Source organism: Amyelois transitella, chromosome 10, assembly GCF_032362555.1.
Source record: "Amyelois transitella isolate CPQ chromosome 10, ilAmyTran1.1, whole genome shotgun sequence".
In the NCBI taxonomy this organism is placed as follows: Eukaryota; Metazoa; Arthropoda; class Insecta; order Lepidoptera; family Pyralidae; genus Amyelois; species Amyelois transitella.
In genome coordinates, this window is record NC_083513.1 from 9,657,586 (window position 1) to 9,679,227 (window position 21,642).

A 21,642-nucleotide genomic window follows, 5' to 3' on the forward strand; every position below is an offset into this window, starting at 1 on the left:
AAAAAAATATTTACAGTTTTACTTCTTTTGTACGATTCCTCCGCGTCGACCGCCTGCCTACCATTTTACCTACATATATCCTTGTAAAATATCACTGTAGGTATACTTATTTGGCAAATACTATTTGCAATGCTTTGGTCTTTTAATCGCCTATTATGATAAGGACATCGGTACTAGGTAAGGTACAGATAATAAGTATTCTGTGATTCTATTTCAACCATCCATCCATCCTCACAAAACCCACAGGAATATAACGTTCATATCTCTGGACCTTTGATTATTTTGAGATTTCTGATTTTGGTTGTGTGCTGGTATTTTGCCTGAGGAAGTTTGATCAAGTAGATTCACATCAGAAATATTGCAGCAAATCCAATTCAGGCGTTGCAAAGGTACCTTGTAACATCACTTGTACCTTACACCTAAGTGAAATTAGCTTAACCTGCCATTTAAGTTGACAAGAAACCCGAAGGTTTTCCTATATTCCCTATAAACTCCTTTCTATTTTTTAGGAGTTCCCGCCCTTATCTTATATCACAATAAATCAAAACTATTTCTCTTCCCCGATACATAGAACTTGGGGATTTTCACAGCAAGAGTGAATAGGCATTATTGAAGCTTGCCTGCACCACTTTAGGCCTCATCTTGGTAACCAGGCAGATTGACGTCAAACACACTCAAATCTTGTATAAAAAAAGCAACAGGGATGTTAGGATGTCAGTAACTTTTCAACCACGATGCTCTTTTCAATTTCCAGTTGTATTTCATTTATGTATAGTTTAATTATATGTTTAAAAGTTTAAATATATAACTATGGGCCTTTCGCGGTATTGCCTATGGTAAGTACATACTTATACTCGTGCATAACCTGTTACTCCCGCTGATAATGTACCTTTTAATGTATATATTAATTTTCATTATCGGTTCAGTACTTCCGTAACTAAGCCTCTTTATTAGGTACGAGTAGTATAGACTAGTCGTTCGCCGCGAACTTAAACACTTTTGTTTTTTACAAAATTGTGAATATGTCAAAAACGACGGAACCGAATTTTTTGCCCTTTGATAATTCTATTAAAAGCTACATACCTACCTTTTAAATTTCTTTGATGAATTCTTCGATGAACTAGCCACTAAACTAAGTGTGGTGGTATGGATTATAATACTTTGCTCTGTTGGAATATTTCTCACAAGATATCCCAATATACATAGTTAAATCTGCTCCTACTTTCTTCTCAAAAGAAAAAAATTAGGTATACAAGAAGTGTACCTACATGTTTGCAAAGCGGAGGCTTGGACTAGAGAGTAAAAAAAGAAGATGTATGAAAGAAGTATGAATCGAAGAACTCGTCCTTTTAAAAACCTGTATCAGCCACGCCCATTTCGATGGCATTTCACGTCGCTTCAGCATCGATGTGATAATGATAACTAGGACAATTGGATGCAGGCGCAATCGGGCCGCCCATGTCATTGGTGCATTCTGGCACAATTTGCTGAGACACAACAATAAATAAGATTGAGTGGCCGCTACCATTGGCTTCGATAATCTCACGTGAATATTAAGAATCGGTTTTACACACTGAAGGTGTGTTTTAGTCAGAATAAGAGCTAATATTAACCTTATCCATTGGTAACAGTAGTACCAACCTACCAATTTATAACATTAACGGCAAGAGCTCTCTTCGTGTCTATTGTAAGCATACACATTTGTCTCATAACCTTAATAGTACTAGATGATACCAATTATTACGCTGTGTGGTTTCCGGCACTTTAAATTTGGCCTCTCCATATAATTCCTATAGATATCTTAAAAGGAGACTAAGGGAAAAGCACATATTGGGATTTTTCTTGAAGGCGATGTGCAAGCAACCTGTCACTATTTGAATCATTAAGCCATACATCTGAACGTGGCCATTCAGTCTTTTTATGACTGTGGGCTCTGTCTAGCCCGCAGGATATAGATTTTAAGATCTTTCGCATTAAAGCGTACTACTTTTTGCATAGCTTGTCATTCCTGTATATAATAAAACTGACCTTGATCTCCTCTCCAGAGAAGAAACGACATAACCAGGACAACGGCAGGATAATGATTGGTATTCCTAACAATCTTCATTCGAATCGAACCAATGGTAATTCCCAAATAACCGCCACATCGAGTAAAGGCTGCGTCCTTATCGATATACGGGCTCACTGGCGGAGTCGCCTTGGCCCTATTACCACGATCCTTCCACTGGCACTTTCCATCAACAAACAAACAAGGCCACGTACTGTTTGTCTAGACCAAAACATAGGAAGATAACAATTATAGGAAGTCGTAATCTTGGTCCTTAAAATGTTTGAAGTTTCGTACTTCCGCCATAATAGACAAACATGTTATTTTGAAGATTTTCCATCCCTACGATGGGAAAATAATAATTTTGTTCCGTATTGCTTTGATTGTTTACTTTGTAGAGCCTTGTTGTTCCGGATTATGATAAGATGTGACACATTCTTCCTAAAGACATGAGGCTAGACGTATTAGGAATTTTATTTTCATTAATTTGCATACTTAAGGATGTGGGTATGCGCTTTTTTGCGTTTATTATTACGAGTTGCGACTTGCGGCGCTAGCGACTTTTTTCACTAGCTCAAATTTAAGTGTACGAAATCTTAAAATTACCATAGCTATTTAACAATACTTAAAAATGTAATAAGTAGGTCTCTATACATAAGTATCTAATTCTGAATAGGTTTAATCTAAAAACATTTTAAATCAGAGGGTCTTGTTTGGATTTGAAAGCGAGCAACATTATTTAAGTTCTTTATTATTTTACAGTTCTTTATTGTTTTAAATTGTTGTTTGATCAACAACTATCTACAGTACCCTGTAAATCAAAGTGGCAATTTCTTACCACTGGAGACATTAAAATAAGAAAGTAGAATGGCGCCTGAAGTTATTGTGGCGACGGCTATTTCGGCCACATCGGCTGCATTCATATTTGTCCGAAATATTAAAAAATTGCAAAACGCTATGCCGTTTTAATCCCGGCATTGCACAACGGATTGGGCAACAGTGTCCATATATATAACGAATTAAATGAACCACTCGGCTCATCCGGTAGCCGCAGAGAAAATATACATTTTCTGTTGCATAATCAATTTGGATGGTGACAAGGATACGCGCAATTTTGTCCAAAAGCTACTTGACTGTTTGAAGTCCGAAGCTTACGATCGTCTACGACATGCAAAGTTCTGAAATCTATGTAAGATATTTCAGCATTTTTGCGATATCTTGTATTTTTATGATTCAAGAGTACCTAGTATAAACTGTTTTCATTCGAATGAATTGTGGCGCTAATTCATAAAAAAACTATCATAGAAATGGTTGCAAAAGTAGTAAAGTTAGTAATTCAGTAATCTGTGAATATCATGTTATTTACAAGAAACCGTAAACTAAATGAGCACTTGCTATTGATGAATGACCATAGCCGTCATATATGAGTGGGACAGCTTGTTGATAAAATTTTCAGTTACGAGTAAATTGCACGACTTATATGCACATCTTATACCAGACCTCTACAATTTGAGGCAACTATCGATCTTTTTAAGCTTGTTGTAAGTTGTTATCATTTATTTTATGGAGAATATTATAAGTACAGTTATGATATTAATATTTATATGCTAAGGAAATGAAGTCACTCACCTAAAAGTGAAACAAAATGAAAACAAAAATCATCGACATTTTTGACAACCATACCAAATATAAGAAAAGTTTACAACACCCTAAAACTGTACTCATATCCGCATTCACATTACGAAATCTAATCAAGTCCAAGAACAATCATCAGCGAAGGTCATTGCTAATCCCTCCCTCGCGGCGGAGTTCCGGCGGCGCTTCGCCACCAGCCTTCACTCGCTCCGTGGTCGTGTCGCCGTGAACTTGGCCCGCCGTCACCCTGGCCCTGAGGCGCTATCGGAGGCGCCGCCCGCGGCCTATAATAGCTGGGCCGGCGTCTCCTCAGGCCTCCACAGTCGGCCGCACCTCCGTCAGACATGTTCCGTGCCCTCTTCATCCTCGCCGTAGCCGGCGCCGCCTGCGCATGCAAGCCCTGCAGTGAGTTGTTCTTCTATCGTGTCAATGGTTCCTAATATTTAGCCCAAAATGATGTAGTGTCCCTCGCAGTCAGCTAACCCTTTGGATTTATTCAGCGGAATACTGTGTTGTGATGTGTCCTGTTTATGTGTGTTTGATGCAAGGTATGGTGAACCAAAAATTTCTCACTGCGGAAAAGTTTTTGAACTAGACAGAGATTATTTAGTGTCTGTAAACATTAGGCAACTTTTTAATTTGTATATGTGGTATTCAAGATTTATTTATATTCAAGTGCTGTTCAAATTCGGTTATGTCATTAGTGTTAATGGTAGTGTTTTTAGAGAGTTCGCAGTAAGCTTCATGCAATGCAATAGTCATCAAGGATCTTCGCCTTATACAACATATTACCGATATTACTTGGTTACAACAGCCGCATATTTGTTTAAAGCATTAAAGCTATCATCATTTGTTCTCCAACCCAAATTAATACAACAATAATACTGCCATAGGTACTATAAAAAAATCATTTAGTAGAAACGAAGCTATGCCCCGAATCATAGCGGTGGAGGTAGAGGGTGCAACTGGGAACAAGCAGATTCGAATCAACTTTTAAGTTTTCAAAAGCAAAGATAAAACGTTGCATTATTTCGCTATTCTAGTTTAGCATTATGTTGTCTACTCACATTCATACATAGTTATCGTTATCAAACAAATCCCAACTTAACCCAGTTAAATGACATTAAAGTTATGAAATTCTTCGCTCTTTGCTCACATTCTGTAATATTTGTGGATGAACACAAAGAGTGCTTACTTTTTATAGTTGACGTAACCAAAATATTATGATTGTTGTATTTCCTCCTTATTGAATATCTGTCGACTACAATATTTTAATTAAAGATAAGTATACTTGGATATTATTTCTACTAAGTATCTTCTTTTTTAATTGAGCATCGTCTTTATCATCGGTAGACCCGAAGTACCAATTCATAGTGAGTTGGTTCTTCGGGTCTACCAGTCACCATGCTTATTCCGTCGTCGTTGTGCCGTGCAAAAAATGTCCGTTCAAAACGTATTATTGAACTTACCCTTATGAAACTTTAGCCCTAAATTTATAAACTTGTTGTTTTGAACTTAGATACATAAGATACTACTACTTTATGGGAATAAATGCGGGAATTAAAATTCACTTAAAGAATTTCTGAAATTGTATAAATTTTAATCGGGCATTTATTATTAATCTTCTTCGGATAGCATGTGGAGTTGCTCGCGGCGGCCGGGTAGTGGGGGGAGAGGCGGTGTCACCTGGTGAGTTCCCCTGGCTGGCAGCGCTCAGAAGAGACGGGAAGGTGATCTGCGGAGCCACAGTAATCGCTAGGGACCACCTCATCACCGCAACGCACTGTGTGCATGGGTAAGAGAAAAAAAAATTCTATCTTTTCCTTACTGTACGGCTATTTCTTGGGCCTCTTTTCTGTTTCATATAGGTAAAATTTACAAAAGTGTGATGTGAATTATGTCATTATGGGTTCTTTTTAAATCATAAAAAACAAGAGGGCCTAATATCGTTCCTTGAGGTGTGCCTATGTTTCGTGACCGGAACTGCAATTTAATTAACCTGTCACAAAATCCCATCAGAAAATGTAACACGCCAGTTTTTCGCAGATCAAAAAAAATATGTTTGAAAACACACAAAACATGGTTTAAGAAACGTTGCATTACGAGTAAGTACATACATGGACAGATAATTGCATGCGATAGATAGGTATTCAATGCCAAATACGACCTCTGTTAAATAATATCCTAGAACTGTGAAGATAAGGTTCGTTACATGAATCATTGTCCATGTAGCGACCTCGTCTGGTCCACGTGTAGAAACAAATACTACTAATCTATGGAAGGTCAAAGTCATAGGAACCGCTACGAAGGTTAGAGATATGGGCCCTTAGGATAAATTCGCAATAATTCTGTGAAATCTGTATAAAATATTTTACAACAGTACATAATTAAGCACAAACTGATCATGTATTACTTGTTCAAGCTTCATCTATACTAATCTATACTAATATTATAAAGCTGAAGAGTTTATTTTGTTTGTTTGTTTGTTTAAACGCGCTAATCTCAGAAACTACTGAACCGATTTGAATAATTCTTTCACTGTTAGATAGTCTATTTATCGAGAAAGGCTATAGGCTACATATTTTATCCCGGATATCCTACGGGAAACGTCAACAATGCAGGTAAATGTTGAATGAGTCGGCCATCTGCGAGCTTTCCACGCGAACGCTGCACAAACCAACAAAGATATCGCTCCTTTAGAATTGAAGTGACTCAATCCAAAATTCTTAAATTTTGGCAAACGATAAAAATGTGATTGAAGTGTTGGTCATTTTTTAGTTATTCTATCGTAATATTAAGGTTAATCATTATGACGTTACAGTTATTGTTAATAATTGTAGGTTTGGGGTTGTTTTAATGATTTGTTACGAAAATTGTAAGAATAACTAATTAGAACCTTTGATAATTAACGATTAAAAAAAGATGTCACTTTATTTCTGAAAAAGAAAAAATATAATTGACTTATTTAGATTAACGTCCTTTTTTTATTGAATAATACTAATACAAAATGAGTCTATTTTTAAAACAGGCAATTATTTACTAATGTTATGTTTATGTTTAATGACTAATTTAGGAATATGCTAGTTTATTACATTAATGACTTTCAAAATTAAAGGAAAGTGAAAACCTGAGTATGCTTTCATGAACATTTATTGGGAAAATTTTCTTCAGTAATTATCATCAAACACTACTAATCACAATTATAGGTAGGTACTACTATAATATCACAAAATCAGTCACAAAAATATTAGGTTTAATACCTATTTATAATAAAATACAGAATTAAAAAATCAGACTTCAAGTTACAGTTTTAGTACATACTGCAGTCAGCTTATAATCTAATGGTTATTATTAACCATAAAATTTCTAATAAAATATGTTTAATATGTTTTTGCTAACATATAACATAACAACAAGTAAGTTTTTAAAAACCTTTTGACAAAGGAATATGAAACAAAAACTCTCTCGAAAATAACAATAAACAAAAAGTTATTAAGCTTCATCATATAAACTGCTCAACTTGGCTATAAAACAATAAGTATCTCAAAAAATAAAAAAAACTTAAAAACACTTTCTAAATAAAATTTGTTCGAAGACAACAAAATAAATTGCTTCGTCACAAAATGAGATCGATTTCTTACAAAATAGTTTCATAAAACCAGGCATATGTACTAGGGATTGCTATAGTTCTAACAAGATAACTTAAATCTTTCTTTTTATTTTCTGCAAGTTCTATTTTGTTACTATAAGCCTTCGATAGTGTAATTTCACAACCTTCTTTCATTTTATTTCTTTTATTACGCATATTTACTTCCTTAAAATTTTCTTCGCCGTATGTAGTTTTATAGTAAAATACAAACAACTTGTCTTTCACAAATTTTATCACCTTTATCTCATTGTCGGAATCTCGCCAACCTACTATATTTTTATCAATATCCTGATTAAAGTTATACCCCCATTCATTCTGTAAAGCTCTTAGGTCTATGAAAAAATTGTAATCTAACTCTTTTACTTTAAATGGTGTGCCTGTTTTTCTAGCACTCCTTAATAAAGGTACATATTGTTGAGGTATATAAATAGGACCAGATCTTAGGTTTCTCTTAATTTCTTTTTCTATTAAACTATGTGCATTGTCCCCCTCGTTATGAGTATGTCCCTTAATTAAATATTTATGTGTTATTGACTGAATATTGTCAAAATGGAACACTGCATATGAGTATAAACAAGCAATGTATTTATTTTTATTCTGCCCATTAGCATTGTCAGAATAAAAAGTAATATTTAAAGTTTTTCCTGCATTATTTTCACTAACAGTCTTTAAGTAATCAAACACGCAAGAACCTATTTCAGTAGCCCCCTTATTACCCTGTGTTTCATTCCAAAAGTAACAGTATACATCTTTATATGCACCTAAGTCACTATCATTTTTCTGTTTATTGCTATCTTTTGATTTAGGAGCTAGTTCAACTATAGTAAAATTATAACAGTTAAGTCTAGATCTGTAATAAAACGAAGAAACATCACCCTTAGGACAAGTCATTGCAGCTTCTAAGTCGTAAACGGCGCAAATATTTGTTTCATTAATGTTAGAACGATCATTTCTCTTCTCCTCTCTACACAGATTCTTTTCTTTAATATGCTTTTCATACTTTTCTTGTATACCTAACTTTTCTTCTGATAATGCTAATTCATAACTTGTACATAAATCACACAAATCCTTTTTGGGTTGAAAGAAGCTTATATTAAATTCAGTTGTAAATATCAAGTAATAGATCCAGTATGCAGCGTGGGGTTTGTTTTCTTTGGTTTGATTTGTGTTAAAGTCTCTACATAGTTCTTTTATACTCTTGCTGCCATCAATATATTCTCTTGTAGTAGAAGATCTTAGATAATGGGACTCTATGCGCGGTATACTATTAATATGGTTTTTGATATCTTGTACAAGACTTGGATCGATCGGCGCTCGGCTTCTAGAACGGCCCCTAAGATCTTCTGCTACAAATCCAGTGGAATTAGTTTTCATTTTCACAGTTCTTATTTGTCTTTCTGTTATGTCTAAAGTATTTATAAAAAAAGTTTTACATACGCGGATTTTTTTGCCATCAACAGTAAAATAAAAGGCCGTATTTGGTTTGCGAGGATTGGCAGCATTAGTGTACTTATATTTGGGGTTTACCTCCATCATACAAGATTGGATAAAAGATCGCTTCAAGTCTATATTACTAAGCTTCCAATAACAGTCGAATATCTCGCGTCTCTTATCAGGTGTTATGTTATCAGAACAATGAAATCTACAAACGCAACTATCTTTTACTCTTTTAGCAGGGACCTCTTTATTAGATTTTGAGAGTGATTTATAGGCTTTCCCACTGTTTCGAAGCGATTTCACGATGTTTTGTTTCCACTGAGATGGATTGCGGAGGCGCTTTCTAGATTTTTTGGTTTGAGGAACTAATTCATATGAAACAATTGCATCGTTTATATCATTTTCACTATCTGACATGGTGGTTGATGAACTAATCCGACGTGGTGGTTGTGTTGATGAGATATTATAAGTGGGATCAGTATCACTTAGATCAACGTCTGATTCTTCAGAATTCACAGGGGATTGGTGGTAGTTGATGACTGTATCTAAACGTTTTTTGCTAGTCGAAGGCTCTGGAGTACCTGGTATGACTGAAGGTGAGCTGTCAATGTTCACGTCATGTTTGTACTGTTTCGCCGATGTAGAAGCCTCTGCCGATGATGACGATGAACTGGAGCTTGAAGATGTTGATGTAGAACTGGATGACGATGTACTACTAGACCGAACTCTCGTATTCTGTGACATTGGTGCTAAAATCCGCTGTTCAGGTCCGACTTGCGGTGAAATTACAGAATTGATACCAATACCTTCATCCGTCGCCTTATTCAATGGTTGTAAATAGTTTTCCTTCTCACACGCTTCAGAACTTCCGGTTCCCATCTCTTCATACTGTTCTTGCCTCTTATTTTCATTACAGTTATTATTTAATAGTTGTAAAATATGATCTGCTCGTTTCATTATTAATCTCAAAATTCAACTGAAATAAAATAAAAAAGACCCAATCACAATAAAGCTTGCCATTCCACACAACATTTAGTAAATAATAAGCCTAATTCCGTATCCGTCTTCGTAGTCACAAAATCGGTTAGTAAAGTAAAGCCATAACATATAATCACGCTCATTCGTTCATGCTATGTTTAGTAATATAATGACGGAAATATAAATATGTCAAGAAAATATTATTATAATTCAATATTAAAACGCCCGAAACCAAAAACAGTCAGTACAAAAATAAATATCGTGCAAATAACTTACCTTGCGTTTTGTATTAAAACGACGGATTACAGTTTACGCCGATCACGGAGCAACCGCGCAGGACCCAGCGTTTAGCTCTGTCGACGCAACACTAAAGGGGCTCCTTCAAAACCAAGGAGCGCGGGGTAACCGCGTGATTTGAAAGAGACGGAAATAGTACGTTTGTCCCGTTCTGGCCCAAAAGAGTCTTTTTAATATTGATAAACCGGTAGATTACATCTTTTTAAGACGTTTGATGTACGAATTTCGTTTTCTTAAAATTTTGAATTACGCCACTTTAATTCTAAAGAAGCGATATAGTAAAACAATGTACTAAAGATGTGAAGTACTCATTTTTTGCCACAAAAAAGTCCGCGAGAGCATATATCTATCTCTTAAGGTTTACTTACAATAACCACTTTTATGTTCATTTTTAAGATTATTTTTTCATTATAAACATAAGTTATTTCGAAACCAATTTTCTTTAATTCAGAATTAATCCTTATCCAAATAAATATATTTATTACTTTCGGCTTTTCATGTAGACTAAAATTGCCATTTACAGTATATAAATCAGACAAATAGGTTTTGAGATATAGTCGTTATAAGCAATTTGCAGCGAAACATTTAATACGGCGAACCAGCGTTCTTTCTAATACGCGGATGTTTGCAAAAATAAATATGATGCCCAAAATAACTATTCCACGCGGACGAAGTCGCGGGCACAGCTAGTCTGGTATATAATCCGTCAATATATCTAGGAAACTAATTGACTATCTATATGTTTATAGAAAACTAGATGTTCTTTCTTCACACAAACTTCTTCAACACCTATATTTTAAATATTTGATTTCCTATTGAATATATGAATATTTTACCGCACATAATTCACTAATTAAGCTCACACATGTCATACAAACAATAGCTTATTTGAAGAATAATGTGGGTGAGCAGTGAGCATAGTAATTGGTGAAAGTCAACAATTAGCCACTGAAACTGGTGATCATTTTCAACAGGGTTTTCGAAGATACAATGAAAAATTAACTTTAGCGGCAACAAACATAAGTACATTATAAGTAACAAATGTTGCTTACTTTATTGTATCAATACATTACACCTCAAATCAAGTGTTATAAGAAAAAAAGATAATTCACACCAAATTTTTCTTTTTACTCTGCTAAACTATGCGAATTAAATTACGCAACTCCGACATTTGGCAATCAATCTACAACGCAACCTGCATTCAGAAACTGCCATCCATCATTCAGGTGCATAACGGATGCATTATCTCGTATATAGTTGTGAATTGTGACAGACTGACAAGTCACTCTGGTTTTTTGTAGATTGTCGCTAATTAGTACTGGGCGCCGGTAACGGGCCGCCTGTTTTATGCATAAATTTATATGGATGTTGTCGTGATTTCGGGGAAATCAGATCATGGGTCAAATATATAGCAGGAAATACAATTAGCATTCCATCATGCGTTGAAACTTTTGGTTTGACCCCATTTTTACATCAGGCAATAAATCTCAAGTATCGATCATTAATGATTCACAATTAAATTATACCTACCTTACTCTCATTGACAGTAACTCAGTAAAAACAAATGTTCAAACAACAAATTATTTTAATTTAATCGACAAATATGCATTATGCATGCCCTTGAACATCTGTTATGAGGTCTTTACATTCCACATTTTCTCTTTCGTTACAAAATTTTCGCCCTTTAGGGTCAGAAGTATGAGTACGACCCACGAAATCTTTTGGCACCTTTTTGTGACCCTTCCACTTTCTAGTTGCGCAAGCCTACACCTGTTTGTGCAGAATGCAACATATTGCAAGCTGCATTATTGTAACGTACATGTGGAGATTGAGTAACAGGCGACAATAGACCTCGAATGGGTCTAGAATGTTTAGCATTTCAATAGTTTACCTATTTAGCTAAATGGAGTCAAGTTTACTTGTTATGTATGCTGCTGGCAAATACCTACAGGCTGACAGCACAGTGACAAATGTCTGCATGGTTAGGTACTTTTTTATATCAGTAGTAGGTATTTCAAAAACGTTCTAGTTCAGGAGATTGAAACATATTTTTTAAGATATAACAACGATAACGAGTGATTTTGAACCAAGAATCTCAATTTTCCAAAACATGTAAAATAACGTTTCAAATTCACAAAAAATCTTAATTAATAAAAAATTACTGAATTAGAAAGCAATCTGGGTAATGTCCGATTTTAACCTAAATGTTACTGAGACTGGCCAATATTTTGTATAGATAGAGAATGTATCTAACGGATCAAATAAATTAATTCGTTTTGCCTTTTACTTTTTTTTCTCATATTGTATCATACGCATTTACTTTTACAAAAAAAAAAGGTTACCACAGTCATTATCTTTAACAACCGTTAATCTATAATATTTGTGTGTAGGACGCGAACTTCGAACTCTGAATCTTCGGGTCGAAGTGTGTCAACGACACACTAACATTTTAGTTTGGTTCTTTTATTTCAATGTGGTTATTCACTAATAATAAGTACTTTTACAATTATTTCTATACTGGCCAAGAAATGTCCAAATTGTAAGCGCAAGATTTAACGGTTTTAATTGGAATCATGGAGAAAGTTCAATTCTAAATAATAAGTGATAAAATATTTTAATATTCAACTACAGGATATTTATTTAAAATAATAACAAAATCAATTTTTATTAAGAGATTTAATACTTATCAATATTAATGTAATTTAATTACTTTTAGATACATTAGATTTTAAATCTCTTAAGTCTTTTAATTCAGATATACAATAACATTATCAAAGTTATTTACCTACTAGATTAAAAGTGAAAGAAAAAGTACATAAGCAAGTAGGTTAAAATTAAACAAAAGTGAAATCAAAATGTGTCAACATATGACTACTCAAATAATTAAATCGTTAACACCAACAAAACTGCATAATTGAGACTTTCTCTCCGTACCATGTGTTCGATACACAATATTAAAAAAGATATTACAATATTAAATGTAAAAAATAAAAGTATAACTGACACTGGATAACTCCAGTTTCCTTGAATAAACAGTTTTGTATCGGTTTTAAATTCTATTCGTGTCCAAGTGGAATAATCGATTCGCACAACAAAAGGATCGCGGGCGCATCCAACAAATGTGATCTTGACCCATTCTTTTCTTTGACATTGAAACTGCATAGAGGCATTACGTGCTGACCGAGTTTCTGCATATATGAAGTACTAATTATAGTGTCATATTATGCCACTGGCATACATAACATGAATAAATAAATTGTCATAAATCCCTGATATTGGAGTTAATTGGAGTTTAATTAGGTAATTCCTTTGGAGTCATAGGGTTGTATGTTTGGTCCTCCATGGAAATTATTTTCGTATTTTCTCGACGTGTGAGCTAAAAAGATTTAAAAGCTAGATGGAAATCTCTTTAAGCTGGCTTCAGGCTGGAGATTCCCTAAAAACAGCGTGTGAAAAGTTGTAAAACGTTAAAAATTTTGGGTAGGGGAACGTGAAAGGGCGTGATATTATAACTTACAATTGACATTTCAGAATAGAAGCTGATCGGCTATCGGTCTTAGTCGGAGAGTACGACGTCAACAACTCAAGGTCTGACGGCTATGAAGTCTCCCACGTGGTCCAGCACCCTGACTTCAACCGGTACACCTACGACAACGACATAGCTGTGCTGAGACTGGCTGAGCCACTGCCTGATAACTTGTACAGGCCTGCCTGCTTGCCTGGTATGATCTAAGATATCAATTCAACTTCAAATAAACCCGTAACGTAACGCTCCCGCTATTTCTCATTCAATTTGCTAAACCCTTCCCAGCAATCAGTTAGACGCCGTTACACAAATTATTATTTTTCTTTTTTTTTGTGACACGATAGACCTGGAGTGAATTTTATTCTAGAAAATTTCCACCGATGTCAATGCGAAGTCAAGTTCAAGATGAAAATAAAATTGTTTGTTTATTTGTTATTTTTCCTTTAACCTTTTGATGATTGATTTATGATATTCGTAAAACCTAATGGCTAGTTGTTTTCATTTTAATTCAGAAAGCTACTTCCTTGACACTATGCAAAGATTGGTTGTTCTTTTTTCAGATGATGAAGATGCCCTGGAAGGTGTCGACGCAGTTGTATCTGGTTGGGGCAGCACCATTGAAAAGGGACCTTCTTCCAGCATACCAATGAAAGTGAGAAACTGCTCTGGAGTTCTTCTAAGTTCTTGTTCTTTTATATCTGACAAAATGAAACGATTAATTACAAAATTATATACCTAAAATACTCTCTCCATCAATCTCTTAGCGTTTATTCTAGTTGTAAACTCCACGGGGAGAAGCCCGGAATCCGCCTTATCCACGACTCAGGAGTGTGTCACTCAATTAGAGCGAGAGTCACTTACTACGATCTCATCGTCACAATCACACAACTGAGGAGCTAAACTTAGCTTGAATGCATGATAATGCATTGCAAGTATTTCATTTCTAAAAACTGATCGACAAATACACAACTCGGTGATTGTAATTTTTTTCTAGGCCGACGTTCAAATCTGGACACAAGACGATTGCACCGGCGCGGGCTACGGCCGCCGGAAGGTGACACCTCGCATGCTCTGCGCAAACGCACCCGAACGAGACGCCTGCTCCGGTGACTCTGGAGGCCCGCTGCTCCTGCCACAGCCTCACTTTACTGTAGTGGGTAAGTAAAATACGAAGTTATAACTGAGAAAGCGGGATAACGCCGGACCAACTTTTCGGCCTAAGAGGTTCTCTTGGAAATTGTTGTAATCAATTCCTAGTAAACGAATAGAAAGAATCACTGATCAATGACAATCAATGAAATGCAGTATGTACTAGACTAGTAGTTACTCACTCTCTTTCAGAGCATAATAGAATTTCTTTTTTTTTTCAGGTATCGTATCCTGGGGCCGGGGCTGCGCCAGACAAGGCTATCCTGGAGTTTACGCCCGTGTCGACCAATTTCTGCCTTGGCTCCGAGTGGCGCTAAGACATGCGTGCACATGTGCTCCTCCATCTTTATATTAAGCAGCGTTTATACTACTATCGTAGATTTTTAGTGTCCATTTGTTTTGAACTGGAATGTAAAAGAAACGAAGATATGCAGAAGTCAGCAAAAAAAAGTACCTATCTAATATCTACAGGGAATAAATATTAAGTAGTGAATTAAGCACAACGAGCAGCTCCGCTCTTATTTTTTGTATTGAAATTCAAAATTTTAATTCATAAATGGAACATTTCAAATATCACATGATAAAATTGTCATATCTTTCGATTTCACAACATTGGTTGATGTCGAATTAATTACTTACTTAAAACTAAGTTTACTGCCACTTCCAAAGCGTCATCGTGCAGCATATTATTTTACATCAACGGAATTTTTTTGTGAACAGCAAATTCGCGGGAAATCCTACTTTAGCATTTAGGTATGTTAGCAGGTCCTTTTATGCTGGCTTGTAATAAATCAGTATTATTTATATTTAGTTATGGATTGTTTATATATATTAGTTCGTTTAAATTTTTGTTATTTAAATTCTTAATAAGTTTACCATATTGTTACCTAACCTAACTTAATACCTATAAAAAGTAATCTGTAAGTTCATATACTTCATTAGTTTAAGAAATGGCTGTGATATATTTAATTCGCTATATGTACCTATTATTCAAAATACACAAATTTTATAATTAGGTTCATTGAAGATACTTAAATAAATCTTCGTCTAGTATGATAAACAGTTTTATTTATTTATCAGGAATACCTACCTTATGGTCTTAGAACTGAAAACGCGGTGGAAGAAGAGAAGTAAGTAAGCAGACCACAGGCCCCAGGGTTTAGTGGTAGAGGGTGCAACTGGGAACACGCCAAGATGACAGAGAGAGAGGAATACCTAACCTCCCAATTTCGCAAATTAAGCAAATCGTGACACTATTAGAAGTATTTATGAATAGAATCATCTACGAGTACTTAAATACATAGTAGCTGTAACAGTTAGATTTTATAAAACTCGAAAAAAGCCGTCCCTCTGTAAATTAACCGTAGCAGTAATTTGAAAAAAAAAAAAAACAATTTGTGTCATTGGCATTTTTAGCATCCCGCTAAAATAGGCAGTTGACGTTTAGGACGCCGTCTATGTCAGCTGATAGATAATAATGTTTGATTTTCTTTAAATTTATCGCTAATACTTGTATTAAAAGAATAGTTTTATTAGTGCCCAATTAACTAGCATAATACCCCGAGAAAATATGAACATTTCCGACAATGAAGCTGTAAGTATCAATGCCTATAAAGTGTTTACCGATTTCATAACCAAAACATTCTTGCACGAGCTAAACATTAACTTTCACGCTTACTATATTTCAATTGGTGAGTATTTTATTGTTAATTTGAATACTTTATATTCATATTTTATGCTATAACAAACTGTAAGATCTATAATGCTTTGTTGTACCTAGTTACCGCACGCATTAATATCTTGTGTTGCTTACTGTTAGGACGACACATCAAGCGTCGAAAGCACTTCAAACACAGACAACACATCGCGTAGTGAGACTCCAACAAATTCACGAGGGAAAAAGCGCAGAAGAGGAAAGAAGAAGACAACAAAACAAGTAAAACCTCCATATAAGTTTAAGTAAGTTCTTATTGTAGTCTTTACATATTTTTATAAAATTTGGATTATACAGAAACATCAAACAGGACAACAACTTCCAAGTTGAGCCAGACAACACAAAAATAAAAGCTTGACTCACCTGGCCCATGACTGTGATATGATACCTTCGTTTAGGCCAAAAATTAATAATCTGCTTATTTTTGACTAATAATTTGAATTACAACTCTGCATAATTATAATTAAAACCATCAGCAATGCCACTGATCATAACTGAACAAGTGGTCTGATATCAAGATTCTGATCAATAAAACTAAGTACTTAAAATTATAGTAACTTTTTATGGAAAAGAAAAATGTTCTATAATCCTTAAGTTAAATGAAAAACAGTTTAGGTGCCTCCTATAGGACCAAATTATATATATATATATATAAACAAGTTGATAATTTATTATCTGAGACTTTTCTCAATCAATAGTTGTAGTGCAAAAGAAGACCATGGATTGCCCCTCTTTGGTTGCCAGTTCAACCACCACCTAGGCGAGGGGGAGCCTCAGATCTTCGCGGTGGTGGGAAGCAACAGAGTATCCATATATGAGTGCCCCGAATCTGGGGGCTTTAATTTCCTTCAGTGCTATGCTGATCCTGACGTAAGTTATGTCTAAATTTATGAAATTACTAGATGACTTATAAATATAACACCATATTACTTAATTACATTACTTACTGCGGAATGTCTGTTAACACTTAAACAGATTGCTTTTGTTGTTGAAAAAAATTGTTGAAACTAATTTACTAATATGTTAATAATTAAAGTGCAAGTTTATAAACTTCCTAGGAAATTTATAAACTTATTGGATTCTAATGAATTGTATTATCTTAAGTCCATATTTTAGCAAACATGTAAGCAAATTTATCAATTTGCGATCTTTATCTTATGTTGTTCGTAAGATTCTGAAGGTTCAACCAATTACAGATGAACGTTTAATTTTACGCTTCTTGAAAATACGACAAATGATACACAGGTCTCTGATTGGTTGATGTTGAGAGAAGCACTTTCTTTGTTGCTTATTATGGGTCTACTTTAGTAAACCTATGTAACAAAAACAAACAAGCAACTAATTTGTTTATGCTGCTAGGGATCAATGGGATCAAGATAAGGAACACTTATTCAACCACTCAGAGTGCACATATCATTGGTTAATGCTTACTTATTATTACGCGTGGTTATGCTACTGTGTTTACGCTTACTTATTTATGGTAATGTGGATGTAAAAAATACTATTCATCACTCATTCAGAAACCTACAAAAGTTTATAAACTTCCTAGGAATTTTATAAACTTGCGGTTTTTGTTATTTACCATGTGACATATATAACCCTTTTTTCAGGTAGATGAAATTTTCTACACATGTGCATGGTCCTACGAACAGGACACATTCCTGCCCCTTCTTGCAGTGGCCGGCTCCCGGGGCATCGTGCGCATATTCCACCCGGCCACGCAAACCTGCATCAAACACTACATTGGCCATGGACATGCCATCAATGAAGTCAAATTCCACCCGAGAGATCCTAACTTATTGCTGTCAGCCAGTAAAGACCATGCTTTACGACTATGGAATATTATGACTGATGTGTGTATAGCCATCTTCGGAGGAGTCGAAGGCCATCGTGATGAAGTGTTAAGTGCAGACTTTGACCTAAAGGGTGAAAGGATTATGTCTTGTGGAATGGACCATTCTCTGAAACTGTGGAGGCTGGATAAGCCGTCAATGAATGAAGCTATCAAACAGAGCTACAACTTTAATCCGCATAGAGCACTCAGGCCGTTCAACTCGCTGAAGGAACACTTTCCAGATTTCTCTACGAGGGATATACATAGGAATTATGTTGATTGCGTGCGGTGGATGGGGGATCTTATTTTGTCAAAGGTAAATATTTTAATAATGAAATAAATTTTTATGTACTTGTAAAGAACAGGAATAAATTTTGGTTTTAAAATATGTAGCTACAAAACAAGCTGTAACTTCTTTGTTCCAGTCTTGTGAGAATGCAATCATTTGTTGGAAGCCCGGGCGCTTAGAAGACACGGAGCTTCGCCCCGGAGACAACTCTGTCACCATCGTTCACCGGTTTGACTACAAGGAATGTGAGATCTGGTTCATCAGGTTTGCAGTCGATTATAGTCAAAGGGTAAGTTCCTAAGCATAGTATCTTCCTTAAAACTTCCATTAAAGAGTTATCTACATAAAAAGAGACTCGTCTACCATTTAGACACGTTACCGGCCCAGGTAGAAGGGGCAGCCCAAAATGATGATGGCTGGATGTGGCAAAAGATGATATGAGAGCCATTGGACTGAATCCAAGGACGCTGAAAACCGGACCAAGTAAAGAGAGAAAAGTCAAAAGGCGGACCTCGGGCCCCGAAAGACCTCTATGGAGGGTGCAATCGTGAATACGCAGAGATGAGAGAAATAAAGAGAGACACATCGAAAAACTCCGATTGCAATGAGGAGACCACACCATTAATAAATAAGGTTAAACCGTAAATACACGGAAGTGAGACGGGAATCCCTTTGTGTAATTATCTATCTAGGCCCTTGTCAAGGGCCCTTGGTACCCTGAGGTCCTAACGTCAGGATGGTAAAGAAGGTTGGAAAAGACAAGTTTTGATAAGAAGTTATATGTTTCCTAGCCTTTTTTCTGCGGGAATAGGATTAGGTACAATTTTCCACTTGCCACTATCCCGGCAAACTTTCACTTCATCCACATTATCAAAAAATTGTAACCTAATAATTTTTGAACACCGCCTTCAAGACCCGATTCAAGAGTTCAATTTGACACTCGCAAAGATGAGAGGAACTTTGGAATGCATTCTTTTCATACATACATATAATCACGTCTATATCCCTTGCGGTGTAGACAGAGCCAACAGTCCTGAGCGGACTGATAGGCCACGTTCAGCTATTTGGCTTTAAGATAGAGAGATTCGAATAGTGACAGGTTGCTAGCCCATCGCCTAAAAAAAGAAATCGCAAGTTTGTAAACCTATCCCTTAGTCGCCTTTTACGACATCCATGGGAAAGAGATGGAGTGTTCCTATTCTTTTTTGTATTGGTGCCGGGAACCACACGGCATATATATCGAACGTGTTTATATTTCAGGTGATAGCGTTAGGCAACCAGTGCGGCAAGACCATGGTGTGGGAGCTGGGCAGCGTGGCGGGCGGCTCGCGCGTGTCGCAGCTCGTGCACCCGCGCTGCACGGCCGCCGTGCGACAGGTCTCGTCGCACACGTCTCGTGGCTATTACTTGAACCAGTAACAGTCACCATACAAACACAAACACATACAAGGACACATACATGCATGTATATAATCACGTGCCATGTGGTTCCCGGCACCAATATAAATAAGAATAGGACCACTCCATCTCTTTCCCATGGATGTCGTAAAAGGCGACTAAGGGATAGGCTTACAAAGTTGGGATTCTTTTTTAGGCGATGGGCTAGCAACCTGTCACTAGTTGAATCTCAATCCTATCATTAAGCCAAATAGCTGAACGTGGCCATTCAGCCTTTTCAAGACTGTTGGCTCTATCTACCCCGCAAGGGATATAGACGTGACCATATGTATGTATGTATATAATCACGTCTATATCCCCTGCGGGATATTCTAATAGTGACAGATTGCTAGGCCATCGCCTAAAAGAAGAATCACAAGTTTATGAGGCCCATCTCTTAGTCGCCTTTTATAAAATCCATAGGAAAGAGATGGAGTGGTCCTTTTCATTTTTGTATTGGTGTCGGGCACCACACGGCACAATATATTGTTTGTTTGTAAGCTTTTAATGCACATAAAAAAATGTAACTACATAATCACAAAACAATCATTGGATTTAGTAGAATATGTGCAATAGTGGACAATACAATACCAATTATCGTTATTGCCCATAAAAAATTACATATACACATTCTTTATTATTTTTGTGTGTGTGACAAAAAAATATATATTTATATGAAGTATAAAATTCCTTATCTTGTAAAAAACGACAACGCGTCCACTAAATGTTAATATTTGAAGTTCTCATTGTAAGTGAATTCTTTTTGTAGATTCTTTTATGAGAATAAATTTCTTTAACCGTACATCTTGTATCGTTTCCAGGTAACTCTGTCCAGGAACGGTAAGGTGCTATTGGCGTGTTGCGACGACGGTACCATCTGGCGGTGGGACCGAGCCGGGAAAGACTGCTAGTCTTGGAAATATAACCAACTGAAAATTCCAGGCGAAAAAATTAACTTACTGTATTTTTGTAACGAAAATAAAATACTGACTTTAAAAAACTTTGGACGGGACAATGACATCTAAATTATTCCGGATCTGTTTTTAATGGGCTTAATATAAAAGAGATGGAAACAAAATTGTTTTTTTATCGATTTTCCAGATTGGTTATATTTTCATGCTACTAGTCCACAAGGATAGTCATGTGATTAAATATAGTAATGATAATTTAGCTACGTTTTAATGTAACTGCCAAGTAACGACTTACGAAATAGATTGATTATTGTTTATTATACGATCTCTTCATTATTATGAAGCATTTAGTTATAATTTGTATTTACAATATTGCGTTTTATAATGTTATGTGAATGGATATGATGATTTTATTTTTGTATTGTGTAACTATGATTTTCAATAGGAATTTGAAAAGGCTGAAAAGGAATTAAGCTAAGCTTTTAATCATGTAATTTAAAGTGAAAGTAACTTGTCCTTAAAGGGCTTAAAATAAATTTGACTAAATAAAGACTGCCTTTAGTGAAATTTAAATTCATTGTTTTGTTTTTATTTACTGCATGCAACATGCCATAGACGTGTGAACCATAACGCTTAACTATGGTTTGTAGCTGTGGCATACAAACTACATCACGCCTTATTCCCGGAGGGGTAGACAGACAGGTTGTTACATATTGCGATTCTGCTCGACCACCAAGCG

At 35.7% G+C, this 21,642-nt stretch overlaps 2 protein-coding genes across 2 annotated transcripts; both read left to right on the top strand.

Annotated features, from left to right (window-relative positions):
• Positions 1 to 3,907: 3,907 nt before the first annotated feature.
• LOC106133084 (trypsin-4-like) lies at positions 3,908 to 15,073 on the top strand. Its single transcript, XM_013332688.2, has 6 exons — positions 3,908 to 4,087; positions 5,318 to 5,477; positions 13,575 to 13,765; positions 14,130 to 14,221; positions 14,564 to 14,726; positions 14,940 to 15,073. The coding sequence occupies exons 1-6, from the start codon at positions 4,027 to 4,029 to the stop codon at positions 15,071 to 15,073; spliced, it is 801 nt and encodes a 266-aa protein (XP_013188142.2). The 5' UTR covers positions 3,908 to 4,026.
• Positions 15,074 to 16,165: 1,092 nt separating this feature from the next.
• LOC106133080 (polycomb protein EED) lies at positions 16,166 to 21,476 on the top strand. Its single transcript, XM_060946304.1, has 7 exons — positions 16,166 to 16,312; positions 16,538 to 16,677; positions 17,131 to 17,302; positions 18,043 to 18,582; positions 18,692 to 18,844; positions 19,816 to 19,932; positions 20,814 to 21,476. Exons 1-7 carry the CDS (start codon positions 16,289 to 16,291, stop codon positions 20,901 to 20,903), a joined length of 1,236 nt encoding a protein of 411 aa, XP_060802287.1. The 5' UTR covers positions 16,166 to 16,288; the 3' UTR covers positions 20,904 to 21,476.
• The last annotated feature ends 166 nt before the right edge of the window (positions 21,477 to 21,642 follow it).